Source organism: Halteromyces radiatus, assembly GCF_025201355.1.
Source record: "Halteromyces radiatus strain CBS 162.75 chromosome Unknown BX664scaffold_8, whole genome shotgun sequence".
Lineage (NCBI taxonomy): Eukaryota > Fungi > Mucoromycota > Mucoromycetes > Mucorales > Cunninghamellaceae > Halteromyces > Halteromyces radiatus.
In genome coordinates, this window is record NW_026251694.1 from 761502 (window position 1) to 775505 (window position 14004).

The 14004-nt window shown below is 33.9% G+C and overlaps 5 protein-coding genes across 5 annotated transcripts; 2 read left to right on the top strand and 3 right to left on the bottom strand.

The window, feature by feature from the left end:
- Positions 1-21: 21 nt before the first annotated feature.
- Positions 22-1246, bottom strand: BX664DRAFT_302398 (Frag1/DRAM/Sfk1). The gene is made up of 5 exons (XM_051542428.1): positions 1140-1246; positions 1020-1065; positions 849-931; positions 265-697; positions 22-182 (listed from the first exon to the last, which is right to left on the bottom strand). The coding sequence occupies exons 1-5, from the start codon at positions 1203-1205 to the stop codon at positions 40-42; spliced, it is 771 nt and encodes a 256-aa protein (XP_051397128.1). The 5' UTR covers positions 1206-1246; the 3' UTR covers positions 22-39.
- A 359-nt stretch (positions 1247-1605) lies between these two features.
- Positions 1606-3731, bottom strand: BX664DRAFT_268750 (uncharacterized protein; the record flags this gene model as incomplete). Its single annotated transcript, XM_051541015.1, has 6 exons — positions 1606-1680; positions 1745-2026; positions 2093-3072; positions 3172-3484; positions 3555-3599; positions 3684-3731. The coding sequence occupies 6 exons, from the start codon at positions 3729-3731 to the stop codon at positions 1606-1608; spliced, it is 1743 nt and encodes a 580-aa protein (XP_051397129.1).
- Positions 3732-4425: 694 nt separating this feature from the next.
- On the top strand, positions 4426-5073 carry BX664DRAFT_361730 (uncharacterized protein). Its single transcript, XM_051548258.1, has 3 exons — positions 4426-4503; positions 4602-4698; positions 4815-5073. The coding sequence occupies exons 2-3, from the start codon at positions 4682-4684 to the stop codon at positions 4978-4980; spliced, it is 183 nt and encodes a 60-aa protein (XP_051397130.1). The 5' UTR covers positions 4426-4503; positions 4602-4681; the 3' UTR covers positions 4981-5073.
- A 1670-nt stretch (positions 5074-6743) lies between these two features.
- Positions 6744-9000, bottom strand: BX664DRAFT_268665 (uncharacterized protein; the record flags this gene model as incomplete). Its single annotated transcript, XM_051541011.1, has 6 exons — positions 6744-7850; positions 7926-8129; positions 8236-8342; positions 8402-8504; positions 8570-8809; positions 8881-9000. 6 exons carry the CDS (start codon positions 8998-9000, stop codon positions 6744-6746), a joined length of 1881 nt encoding a protein of 626 aa, XP_051397131.1.
- A 666-nt stretch (positions 9001-9666) lies between these two features.
- Positions 9667-13982, top strand: BX664DRAFT_361732 (uncharacterized protein). Its single transcript, XM_051548259.1, has 2 exons — positions 9667-9737; positions 9806-13982. The coding sequence occupies exon 2, from the start codon at positions 9862-9864 to the stop codon at positions 13924-13926; it is 4065 nt and encodes a 1354-aa protein (XP_051397132.1). The 5' UTR covers positions 9667-9737; positions 9806-9861; the 3' UTR covers positions 13927-13982.
- Positions 13983-14004: the final 22 nt, after the last annotated feature.

A 14004-nucleotide genomic window follows, 5' to 3' on the forward strand; every position in this document is an offset into this window, starting at 1 on the left:
AAGAAAAGACAAAATATGGATGTATTTATACACTTTATTTCAAACAATTTCTTTTTTACAAATAAAAGGGGATTTATCTATAATAACCAAGTCTAAAGACTGGAAATCCATCATCGAGATTGCATCAAACCCAACATCATAAAGAATAAGACTCCATTCAAATATCGCATACATTGAATAAGCTACAAAAGTGAGAGAGAGAGAGAGAAGAGATTAAAAATTTGTATATAGAAATATGATATTTGATCTTTTTTTTTTGTTTACCTCCAGGTACGTGATGTACTTTGTGTTGAATAAAGTAATAGATCATAAAGGGAGTAGTACCAAAGAAAGCTGTGACCAAAAGTCGACGCCATTTCAATAAATGAGGAAGTTGACGTGAACTTGTAGAAAGAACGCCTAATTGCCACGGCAAAGTACATACCAAATAAAGTCCCATAGCCAAGTCATGCAGATCGTGATCATCTGTAGATGTAATATAAGTCCAACCACCACAAGATATTGTTCGTATGAGTCCCACTATCAGTAAACCTTTACCGAAAGATGTCGTGCTTGTACGGATGGTCTTTGTTGTATATACGTACCACAAATACACTAATAAAAACCTTGGTCCAGATGTCAATGCTATCAGGATTTGGAAATAAGCACGTGCTGGATATCGATCACCCGTAGTAGCACTAACACTAGGAATATATTCCTACAAGAAAAAGATGGTAGACAGTTGTAGTCAACATATATATGCGTGTGTGTATGTTTGTGTTTTCTTTTTCCTTTCTTTTTTTTTTTTTTTTTTTTTTTTTTTTTTTTTTTTTTTTTTTTTTTTTTTTTTTTTTTTTTTTTTTTTTTACCTGGGGATAACCATAATATTCATTCTGTACAATCTTTTCATAATGAGTAACGCATCCGATAAAGAGAGCTATCAAGAATGCACCTAAAATTGATATTCAATATACAGTAGTTGAATATACGATTGAATAGGATAATATGTTTTGTATTTATTGAGAAGTAAGTAGACTTACTATATGCCAGGATTGTATGGATATATGGAACATATTTTGCTGATATCTACAATAAAAGAAAACAGAAGCTCAGGTCAGTAAACAAATGGTCACTATACGAGAGAATGAACTTGAACATACTGCGGCGATGGATTTGGAAGAGGAGTCAATAGGTTCAGAAGAAATATATAATGGGTCCTCCTTCATGTGTTAGTTAAAAGAATAATAATAGTAAAAGAATAAAAAAAAAAAAATAAAAAGAGTACAGGAATTACAATTTTGTTTATCTTTCAGTTCATTCGGTATTTGATTTCTCCGAAAGGGGCAGAAATCTTTGAGGACACTGCATACACATCTGAATTTGACATGCAACCTACAACCCGTTCATCTATCATTGATTCATCTTCATTTCAAAAAAAAAAAAAAAGGTCCATCGAAGTGCCAAAATGTTTATTCAAGTCAATAGAAGGTATTCAAGAATAAAAGCAACTTTAAGAATAAAATGACAAAATAAATAAAATTAGAGAGGGTATGTATAAACTATGATACATTCAATAATAATAATAATATAATAATAAAGAGAGGTTGGGACAAAGTATTCTAATGACTAAAATTCAAATTCATTTCTAAACTGATTAATGTCAGCACCAGCAACAGCCTTGTCAGCCAAATCTCGTCGGTCCTATACAAAAGGAAAAAAAAAATATCAGTATATCATTGATATCTCTTTTAATTTTCATATTTACCATCATCACAAAAGTTTTCCTTAACATTTCCCATAGGTTACTTGAAACATTGACTCCTTCTTCAGCATTCATATCTAATCTCTTGTGCATTGATAATCCTGTCAGTAAGTGTTCCGCCGCTTCCTTGTAACAACCAATATTGATGCAACTAACACCTAGATTATATCTTGCACGAACAAATGAAGGTCGAAGTTCTAATGCCTTGTGATATGCATCAATAGCTTCTTCTGATCGACCACTATTCGCCAATGTTGCACCCAATCTATTCCATAACAAATAATCCTATCCATCAAAATATTAATATTAATCATTCACCTTTTTTTTTTTTTTTTTTGCTTTAGGACTTACATTGGGACGACCATTGAGTGCAGAGACAAAACAATCTACTGCCTTTTCCAAATCACCACTACCATAGAATAAGACACCTAAACCAACTTGAACATCAGGATCCATACCCTGTTCAGGAGCTTGTCGAGCTGCATCCAAAAAGAGATTTGTCACATGATCATGTAATTCAAATGGATTGGCAGTAGCAGGAGATGTCTTGTTACCAACCAGTTCAGGATAGCGATGAGTAATCCATCTTTCCAAAGTTTGATAAGCAGCTTGATCGTAAGATTCGTTGGTATAACTGACGGCAAGTGACATGAGGGCAGGGAAATTGGCAGCATTTGTTTCAACAGCCTTTTCCAATGCACGAATAGCAGGTTCTTCTTTTTCATTTTGAGCTTGAATATTACCAAGATGCATCCATGCCTCCGAGTTGAGAGGATCCTTTTGTACCACTGCTTCAAATGCCAAAGCTGTTTCGTTGAGATTAGTGCCGTGTTCTAAGAGTCGTAAACCTTCTGCCATAGGATCAGGATGATCAAGAAAATGATTCACCACTTCAAACACATATTCACCAAGATCAGGCTTATAGATGGATTGACCATTGATGGTAGTACTAAAATTGTTGAAATCCTCTTCCCAGTTATCGTTGTCTTTAAACATGGACTCTCGTACATTTTCCCAAAGATCTTCGAATTGGCCAAAGTCATTAGGATCCTGAGCAGCAGCAGCTTCTTCCACCTTTCTTGCTATTTCTTCATCCGTTTCCCCTTCTTCATGTTGTTGTTGTTGTGGATTATCAAATGCCGCAAATTGTTCTTCCCATCCAGCATTGTTATCTAATTGAATCATTCGTTCTTTGCCTTTTCCACCATTTTCTACCGCTGAGAATTCAGCAGACCAGTCAAAGTGTCGTTGGAAAGCTTGTTCAAATTCAGCCACCTGATGAGGGTTCATATGAGCTACTTCGGGATGATTCATAAATTCTTCCCGCCAGGCTACACAGAAAGACAAAAAAAAAAAAAAAGATCCATAATCAGTTTCCCAACATCCTTATTTCATCGTCCCCGTATCTATTCTTTTTTTTTGTTTTATACCTGATGGATTATGTCCTGCAGCAATACGACTTTCTTCAAATGCTTTTTCCATTGCAGCTTCTTCTTCTGGTTTCAATTCCCAAATACGAGGACCTTGATGACCAAATTCCGCTGACCAATCACCACTAGCAGGGCCTTGTTGAAGATGAGAATGTTGACGCACATTTTCTAGTTCTCGTTGAAGTTCAGAAAACTGGAAAGGGTTGGGTGCCATAGTCGGTCCTGCCGTATTGCCACCTTGTTCTTGACCAAAAAATTCATTTACCATATTATCATCAGAAAGAAAGCCTGGTCTTCCATTTTGTGTTCGTATCTACATTGAGAAAAAGAAAATTACATTAGTAAGATATATCGCTTTCTTTTAAAAAAAAAAGAATACTTACTCCTTGTTGTTGACCTGATGGACCTCCAGAAGGATCAAAACGATCCTAAATAATAATAAAAATAAAAATAAAAGAAGAAGAAGAAAAGTGTTAATATTCAATGACATTTCCTTTCTTTCGCTTAGTTACCCTTTGTAAAGACCGATCCTGATTAAATTGTTTCAACATTTGACTCATTGGATTCGCACCTGATGAACAGTCAGCACCACCAGCTGCCATATTTGTAAAAGCCATATTATATTTGGAATTATAAAATAAAATAGAGTAAAAAAAATAGAAGAAAGAAGGAACAAAGAGAGAAAGAAAAAGAGAGTTCTGTTAAGAGGAAAAAATATAAGAAAATTCTACTTCCGCTGCTTACTACATGTTTTTTAGTCAATATTCTCTTGTGTGTGGGGTAAAAAGAAATAGAAAAATAATAGCAGAGCGGAATTCAATCATGTGAAAAAGAAAAAAAAGAAAATGGAAAAAGGACCAGATATGTCCACAATCTTTTTATTACCTGTTCAATACAGGTTTTTAATATAATAGAAAAGGCAAGAATGAAAAAAAAAAATATAGGATATGAATGAGAAGGAATGATAAAAGTCATATCACTAAGAATCATCAATATATATATATATTTTCCTTATCACCTTGAAGCTCTCTATCATGATCATTTCAATATATATAAATATATATATAAAAGGAATTCTGGTTTATTAGTCAATCTATAAATCTATTGTTCTCTTACTATTGTAGAAACAAAGTAGATACGCTATCAGCATATCCGAATTATACATCAATATTAAGCGGGAGTTGAATGTGTCAAAAAAAAAATTGAAGGGGGGGGAGGATTGGAAACAGTCAAACTTTTTTTTTTTTTTTTTTACTTTTAGGCCATTTTCTTCGTGAACATTTTCTTTTTTTCAATCAACAAAAATAACATAACAACATGTTTATGCCTCAAGTAAGTTTCCATAACCAAGTCAATCATATCGTTGTATAGTTATTTGAATTTGGGAACTAATCTTTTCTTTTTTTTTTTTTTGTATTATGCTATGATAGCAACCTACTCTTACACCTGAACAAAAAATGATGTTGCGCCAACGTACTGTTGGTACTCTTGCCAACTTTGTTATTGTTGTATGTGCTCTCCGTGCTGGTAAGTGAATAGATAAGAAAAAAGGGAATAGAAAGAGAGAGAAAGAGAGAGAAAGAGATAAAAATGTTAAATAAGAAATATGAATTGTTACTAATCCATTCACATTTTTATTGTAGCTCCATTCGCCATCGATCAAATCAAAAGATTCTTTTAGACTTCCTTATCTTCCTGCTCGCTCTTTATCTCTATTATATACAACACTTTTGTTATAGAAATAGCGATATTTCCTCCCTTTCTTCATTTTTCCCTTTATTGTATATTCTTCATTACACCAATTTATGATAGATCTTTTGTCATAGTCTAGTCCTCGTTTCTTTTTTTTAAAGAAATTTTACTTCACTTGTCAATAAAATTGTGATACATATTTATACTACATCTTTTCCATTGATTGTGTGTACACTTTATGTTATATATGTAAGTTTTTATTCAAAGATTGTTTTCATCGTTGTCATAGGAATAATACGAATTCTCTACCACCATCCAATCGGCCGTTATGCATCAAGAAAAATCTATATTATACAGGGACTCATTATGCACAAGGGCATGATGGTTTAGCATTATATGGTTCAGACTATTTTTCATACAGATATAAAATGGGTAAATAGCTTTCATGAAAAGTACAACCACTGGTTTATTTATTGTAGACGGATTACAATATATTCACCTTAATTTGAGAAAGTGAAAAAAAAAAAAAAATTAGAAAGAAAAAATAAATTTGAGAGCGAGGGAAAATAAATTTGGGAGCGAAGGTAAAATCAAACCATGATTCTACTGTATTGGAAATGAAAAATTCATTCATCTTGCCAATGTGAAAGAATTTTTGCTTCAAGAAAGAGGTTACAAAAAGATCATCATGGCTGAAGATAATGGTATCATATAATAATCATAACTAAGTCTTTTATTGATGAAGGAAAGAAGAACATATCATACAAAATGAGCTGATGCCCTCTGCGTCGTCATTGTGTCAATAGAGAAATATAGAAGAACAATATAGTTGGTATAGGTGTAATAAAAAGAAGGCTTAAAAAGATCATTGTCATTGGGTATAAATATAAAACTGTATAATAGATAATATCGATGGGATAAAAAAAAAATATCGGTTATAGAGTCTAAATAAGGAAACTGATAATAACTAAAATGAATACAAGAGAATATATGTCTAGTATCTAGAGAGGATAAGGTGAACTTGACGATGTTTCTATTGTTGTTTCATCTATACAGAATAAAAAGTGAAAAAAAAAGTTAGATTGATTTACTGTTTGCTTATGCCTGTATGATAGATTGTTCAGACTTACAAAATAATGGATTCAAAGTCCTCGCAGAGGAATGCTTTTTATAGGTTGTTGAAGAGTAAGATGGTGTCAATGATCCAATCAAAGATACTGCTCGAGAAGATAAATTTGGTTTGGTGTCGTTACGGTATTGAGTTTGGTATCTGGAAAATAAATTCTGTTTTGTGTACAAATCGTTGTTGTTCGTAGATGGATGATCATAATGTTGTCGTTGCTGGAGGTGTTGATCAAATCTATAATCTATCATGTTGATGGGTGAAGTCGGTGTAGAAAAATAGTAATGAGTTTTGAGTTGTTCATCTTCTTGCTGCCAACTATCATCAGCGTTTTTTGTTATATTATCAAATAATCCTTGTTCTACTTCTGGTAACGGTGGAGCATTGTTTGATGTTAGACACCAAAACTAGTTTGTAAAAAAAAATCATAATTAGCTCTAACACAAGGAATCCTTTTTTTTTTTTTTGTTACTAACTTACAGTATTGGGTGATTGATTTGCTGACCAAATAGATTTTGTGATACCAGGTATTTCTTTTGTTATAGAGTGAGACTGATGATAAAACGAAGATTGCAAACCAGCAACATTCGAATTGACTACAGTATCCAGGGATGATAAAGTCTTCTGAGTTTGCTGGTTTTTCTTTGATGAAGTATAAGTTTTTTGTTTCATCCAGTCGTAACTCATATCTAAAGTGTCAGGAATCGCAACATCTACAGAGAAAGATTGTTAGTACTCATGCGTATTACACTCCATTTCAATTACTATTTGGTATTAGTCTGAGATTACCTAAGGCTGATCTGTTCACATATGAGGAGGGAGGGGTGGATTTGCTTGTTTCTAAGAGAGGATGAGTTGAAAGCTGGTCCAAGAGAGCTTTTTTTGCCATTTTCAATCTGTACTTGCAATCGTAAGCGAAATTAGGATCATCATTGATACTGAAAGGAAGGTGTCCAGAAGAATCGATAGTTGTTGTTAACAGGAATATCGTTGCGTTCTTGAATAGTTGAATAGTTTCCCACTTAACACGTGTTGTTGATTTTATCTCTGAAAGTTGAGGATCTAATTCTATAATGTTCACACACCAATTCAATTTGATAGATTGTTTGAGTTGTCCCATTGTAATTGCTGAACCAAGATGATTTGTCAGAGTAATGGAGGCTGGTATAGCAAGATAGTCATGATGGAGAATTAAATTCGACAAGGCAATTTGAATTCGATGGACATGTGCAATGGGTCCAATAACAGTAACATCAGCGATACCAGACCTAGGAGGCCACCATAGTCTTGTATTGTGGAGACGACCATAATCACGTAAAGAATCACTGTATTGATTTGGAATCACTCGATGTAAATAGAATGGTATCATTATAGTGTATGAAACCCAGTTCTGATCGTTTTCGGAGGTGATAAGTTCCATGATTTCATCATAAAGTTGATTCAAGTTACCAGAGTATTTCCTTGGAGTTCTTGCAAAGACATTATGTTCATTTTCAAAATATCCACCATGGTCAATGAATTCTTCTGTACTTGAAAACTTAACGTAGACACCATATTTCTTCATAATTCTCTGAATATTTTTGCCACCAACACCAATGATTCTTCGATGATAAATTTCGGAGACATAGAAGGAACGCTCTTCAGGTAGTTCTTGCGAAAGTAGCTCCAATCCATGAAAGACTTTATCAATATCGTTGCTTTGTACTTGCACTAGACAATTGGAATTGTTGTATGATGGTAGAAACTTGATGTTCGTTCCACTGCTTTTGATGATTTTGTTGATTTTTCCATATTTCTTTCCCTGGATGAATATACGATTTTCAGCTTGCAATTCAATGGATATACTGGTCGATAGATGATAGTCCTATGGAAAAATAAATATATGATTATTATCTTGATACAAGAGGCAACAATAAAAAGAAAATTTTCAATTCTTTACCGTAAATGGAGAATCCTTGAAGTATTGATAAATGAGACGTAGAGATGGTTCAGAGCCATAAATATCCAGTCTATCTTGATCTTCATGGTACATGATTTCTGCCCCAGAGATATTGGCCATCTTGTATATAAAACTTGATATATTTTTTCTTATAGATCTTTGACGTTGTTTGACATTGATTGTTGCTCTACATATCTTGTATGTCTATTGCATGTAAAAAAAAAAAAAAGGAAAAAAAAAAAGAATGCGATTAGATCAGAAATATTCCTTTAAAGGTTAATTTCCTTTTAATGCTATTGTACCGACTTACCATATGATTCAATAACCACAGCGTACGTTCAACGTTGATTTTGTTCTCCGCATAGATTTGAATGGTACCAATACCTGCGCCAATGTGAGGAAAGTGAATGAAGGAACCTAATAATAATGAGAGAAAGTGAGACTTAATATCTATTATTTACTAATCATTTTCTTACCATTGTCATAAAGGAGCTTTTTCAATTTGTCTTGCTGATGAAGTAGTATCCAATCCAGTTTGCGAGGATCCAATGTTACTTCTTTGTGATACAATGAATTAAGCTATAATCATCCAAAAAGGAAGGAGTATGAGAAGAGATCATATTATCATAATATAATTAACATACCTTTTGTTCTGATAGCTTCTTGACTAAGCATGTTGCTCTTTCGGTTTCAGCTATATCACCCGATATATAGACAGCTTCTTGTTGTTCATGAATATCCATATTTCCAATAACATAAGGTGATCCAAGATAAATATTGGTTGCTGTTTCTTCCATGACTGATTGTAGCTGATAATGCCGTTTACCACCTAATAAATTATGAACTAGAATAGGGAGCTTCACTGAGTCTATGCATAAACCCAACTAAGACCAAAAAAAAAAAAAAAAAGAGTAAAATAAGAAAATAAATTAGATTAAAGTAATTGAGTACTTACCATTTGATCAAGATAAATAAGGATTTGTGTTCGCGCTGTCTCCACTATTGTCATAGGTCCTTGTATAATGATACTTGATTCATGTGCAATATTAACTTTGATATGAACTAACAAATCCATAGCAATAGTTTCTAATCGTGTTGTAAGTTTCAATCGATTGATTTCGTTGAATATAATATGTGGATGAATCGATTGGATAGTTGCGCGTACCTAACAATGACAAATAAAAAAAAAAAAAGAATATAAAAAAACAACAGTTTATTCATATTTTTTTTTTCTTTTCATTTACTTACTTGAATAATATTGGATTGAAATATATCGCTTCTTGCTTTGAAAACAGAAGAAGTTGGGCCAAAAATAATGATGTTGAGTTGATTCTTAGAAGGATCAAGTTGAAATGTTAGTTGTGATAGATCATTATGCCGTCGGAGGAAGTGTTGTTGTTTCCGCAGTAAAGTTGTATCGTTGTATGAAAAGTCAGGAACTGTTATACAGTATGAATAAACTGTAAGGGTATTCATACTAATATACAATAAATAAATAAATAAAATAGAATGTCACTTTCAATTAATTGATTAAAAGTTTAAAGAAAAGAAGTGGTTTTTTTATTTTATGAATATTGCGCGCGACAAATTTATGTGATTTTTTATTTTCAACTCCGTTTACCATTTTTTGAATGTCTTCCGGAAAAAGGGAACTTTTTGATCATTCTCTTTTTCTCCCAAGTCCTTTTCTTTTTTTCTCTCTCTATCTCTCTCCTTTTTTTTTTTTTTTTTTTTCTTTTTTCCTACATTCAACACTGTTTTCAACAAAAAGCAATTCAATATCAAATAGCAATATTTCTTTTAGAAAAAAAGGTATAATTCAAGAAAGAAAAATATGTTAAATGATAAACTAAAACAATTCTTTATTTTGTATAAAATAGTTCGTTTTGCTTCAGATGATCTTGATCGGACTACATCAAACTACCTGATAGAGACTATGGATCATACCACACAATATCCTGAGCTTGGTAGTCTTTTACAAAAGTATCGTTCATCATTAAGACAACTTCACAATATACAACATTCTGCATCCAATATTGAAGACTCTACTTCTTTGGTATTTGAACACTTGTCAGTTGGCTCTCCTATCATCGAAACAATTCAACAAACATGTGGTGATGGTACTACTGTTACTCTTGATCACGAAATACTACGACAACAACATATTGAAGAAGATGTTAGTAGGCTTGAACGCTCTCTATGTCGACTCTCTGGTGATATCAATTCTCTTCTTTACAAATATTTATACACAAGCAAAATGGCGAAAATGGATATTCAGGCTTGGTTGGATGATAGATTATGGTCTCTGAATATGCGAACGAATATTATGTCAAGTCAAAAGCAACAACAAGGGTCAGATATATCTATATTGGTCTCGAAGGATAGAATGACTGAATCTTACAAGAATGATATGACAACTTTATCACGAGTTCTGAACACACTCTTCTCAGCTGAACGGTCTTTGGAAAATAATGATATATCTGTGGTTCAACTTGACGATGGAAACAATAACAATGTGACTGAAGGTATGTTGGAAGATGATAGTATGTTTCTGGATCAACTACATACTTGGATACTCAATGTGGCCTCTGTTTATTTGAAGTACGCTGATTTACAAGATTACAAGTATCTCTTATTACATCTTATGCAATCAACGAACTCAACAGAATGGGGAGTGACAATGATTCAATATATTCCTGATACGAAAAATATATTGGTGTTTATGGTCGAATTCGTTGCGGCTCTCCAACATATTTTCTCCAATTTTACAACATCATCCTGGATGGAGGACGACTACATCAACTGTTTGGAACAATTAGATATACCTTTTGTATATATGACATTTGTGAAGTCTATATTTCAACAAAATCATCCTTTGGACGATACCTTTATTACTTGCTCGACCGAATGTTTTGATTTATCCAGTAGATTGGTTGATACACTTATATTTGGCATACAAACAGCTTCCAGCAAAAAATATTCCAGCTTGACGAAACGTTTGACTCAACAAGTATCTCAGATCTCTATTATATTGACGACAGAACTGAAAAAGAATGAATCTTGGTCTCAACAATGTCATTCAGAACGTGATGATTTTGTTCTCCAAATTGTCTCTGGTCTTCTTGCTGTCCCAGACCCACATGTTTGGCATTTTTTACCATCATTACCTTTTGAAGTAGTCTCCATTCCGACTCTATGGGAAATCGTTATCAAGATACTTAGAATTACAGATTATGCAGAACCATCCAACATCAGATCGGTGATCAATCAACCTCCTACTATCGACTCATTCATTCAACAATTGAAAGAAAATCAAACTCAAGGTGTTTTTATGATTAGCTGTCTTACCAACATGGCGATATCTATACCAGCTGGTGTCAATATTCTATCTCCAACAAATTCAAATTGGTCTACGCTTGGAACTTCCTTGGTTTCTATTATTGGTTATGCACTTTTTACGATAGCTTTTGTGGATCAAGATTTGGGTCAAATTTATTATAAAGATGTTCGAGACAATTTTGGCACGATATGTTCAGTTCATCCTTTTGTGATTTCTCTACTTCTTCGTTGGACATGTGATTATCATGCTACTATGGAAAATATGGCCCTCTACCTTTTTCGGTCTCTACCTATTAGTGAATGGGAAATCCTCAAGGAAGACTTGGTACTATTACATCAATTATTACGACAATCTGAACTATCAACATGGATTACATTTGCACAATACGTTATTGGTCATCTCAATCTCGGCTACCGTCAACCTGAATCAACAACTTCTTGGGATACTTTTCATACTTCACATCCTTGGTGTCGCAAATCAAAACAACCATTTCTATCTTTTGCTACTCACGAAGAATTGGCCTTCATCTTATTGGATGCTTGTCAAAAATATCAACCAATACATGAATTCGACAAGTATATGGCGGAAGGAAACACTACAGTATTTCAATCAACGGAAAAAAAGGGAAGTTTGCCATTATTTGGATCAGCATCACCATCAATGATATCTTCACCAGGTCCAGAAAATACGAAAACGCTATCACATTTGGAGTTCCTTGATTGGTGTTGGCTCATTATACAACGATTACAACTCTATCATGGTCCATTATCTTCCAGGGCATCTGATATCGACAAATGCATCAATCTTCCTTTTTTACGTGAACTATTGAACCATCCATCTGATATTACTGCTTCTCATGGAGCGTTATTTACCTATGTGGCGTTTTTACTTTCTCCTACTAGTCGACATTTTTTGCGATTTGAATCTAATCATGGATGGATGAAACTACTCTTTATATTACGACGTGGACGGTGTACTGCTGCCATTGATATTCTTAGTGAAATCGTACCAGCTTTTGTTTATCTTCATGGTGATGACTTTTTTACAGGTGATAATAGTCTGGTGGATTATTTGCAAAACATGGTAGAACACAAGAAGGATCCAATGCTCCGGTTGGCTGCTCAAGATCATCTTATAGCACAGAAGAACAGCTTTTTATCAAGTAAGAGGACAATGATCAATGGGAAAATGATGAAGTGGACAAACGACTTTTGGTATCCAAAACAACGACCAAGTGGTATTGCAATGATTATCGGATCTCATGCCTGGCACTGTCAATTTATTGATACAATTAGCGATCTGGATGGTTTCTCCTACCTGACTCTTATATTACATTCATGGCTCAATACAATATTCCGCAAAGAAGATTGGATGTGGAATGAACAGTATGTGGATATTGTTGATGATATTTGTCATATTGGTTATTGTTTGGATCGACAATCTTTGATATTTGAAATGCTGCGAAAACAAATGGAAAGACTGGAACAACTGAGATCTTCTTCTCCTTTATCAATAACTAGTTCTCCAAAGATGACACCGTTTGCTAGCAATCCACGAAATGCCTTCAAATGCTTTAAGAATATGCTTCCTGATACCACTTATCCAACTCTTCTTACTGGAGAATGGTCAATGATTTCCCTGACGACAAGCAATATTTTCAAGACGCCTGGTGTTGAACCCAATTCACTTTGGTTTGCTTTTGATGTTTTACTATTAGAAGCTGAAATGGAGAAAGATGGACGTTATCATCTTGCACAGCTTTTATCGAAACCTCTTTCACCATCTTTATCGTCATCGTCGTCATCATCAACATCATCATCATCAACGTCAACATTAGTAACATCATCAGCATCAGTATCAGCATCGGCAGCAACTTTTACATCTATTTCAAGACACCCATCAACCTCAACTTCAACAACATTATCATCAGCAACTACAACAACTTTATCTTCACAATTTAAATCATCAAACCTCGACAATGAATTCAAAAGCTTCATATCTCAGAGCAAGAAACCAATTGAATTTTATTGTATATATCGGACTCTTCAGCATATACTAGTAGCACCTTTGGATCATCCGTTGACACCTCTCTTGCTCCAGCTCTTCTTTTGTCTTTATTTTGCAAACGTTTGTATCGTGGACGATAATGGAATATCAAGGAATCTATTCTATGGTGCCATCTTTTTTATTAAGAAGCAAGATCAATTAGCTAAACTACGCGATCGTATTGCTACCTTACAAACATATCACGGTCAAATGGGGTTGACATCACCAGCAAAATCACCACCATCAGCGGTAAAGGAAGATAGACATTTGATAACTGCACAACATGACGAACAACATAATCATCACCATCAACAGCAGCAGAAACATCATGAACAACTACGTCAAGTTTATTATGCAATGTGGTTATGGCTTGGGAACGACAAACTGATCCTCACAGATGATGAAAGAAAAGATACTATCGAATTTGCTGATCATTTTTGTCCTGATCGACTAGCTGAATGCCGGAAAAGTACAAAAATGGATCAATGGGAACAACATCAGCCTTGGATGAAGCACGAAGCATTATGGTACGATCTTATAGAACACAACAAGATGAAATCAGACTTTGACACTTATTGTTGGGTGGACTCGGAAAAGAGCTTCTTGGACAGTTAGATTTAGAACTCCTTTTTCCAATAAAAATTTTATCTAGATTTTTTTTTTTCTTCCTCTTCCCCCCTCCTTTTTTTTTTT

What these genes read in the sequence shown, in the direction of transcription:
- BX664DRAFT_361732 (XM_051548259.1), top strand. Translation starts at nt 9,862, where the DNA reads ATGGATCATACCACACAATATCCTGAGCTTGGTAGTCTTTTACAAAAG.
- BX664DRAFT_302398 (XM_051542428.1), bottom strand. Translation starts at nt 1,205, where the DNA reads ATGAAGGAGGACCCATTATATATTTCTTCTGAACCTATTGACTCCTCT. An exon ending in CCATACAATCCTGGCATATA is followed by an intron (nt 932 to 1,019) that starts GTAAGTCTACTT and finishes TATCAATTTTAG; the next exon opens with GTGCATTCTTGATAGCTCTC. An exon ending in AGTACATCACGTACCTGGAG is followed by an intron (nt 183 to 264) that starts GTAAACAAAAAA and finishes TCACTTTTGTAG; the next exon opens with CTTATTCAATGTATGCGATA.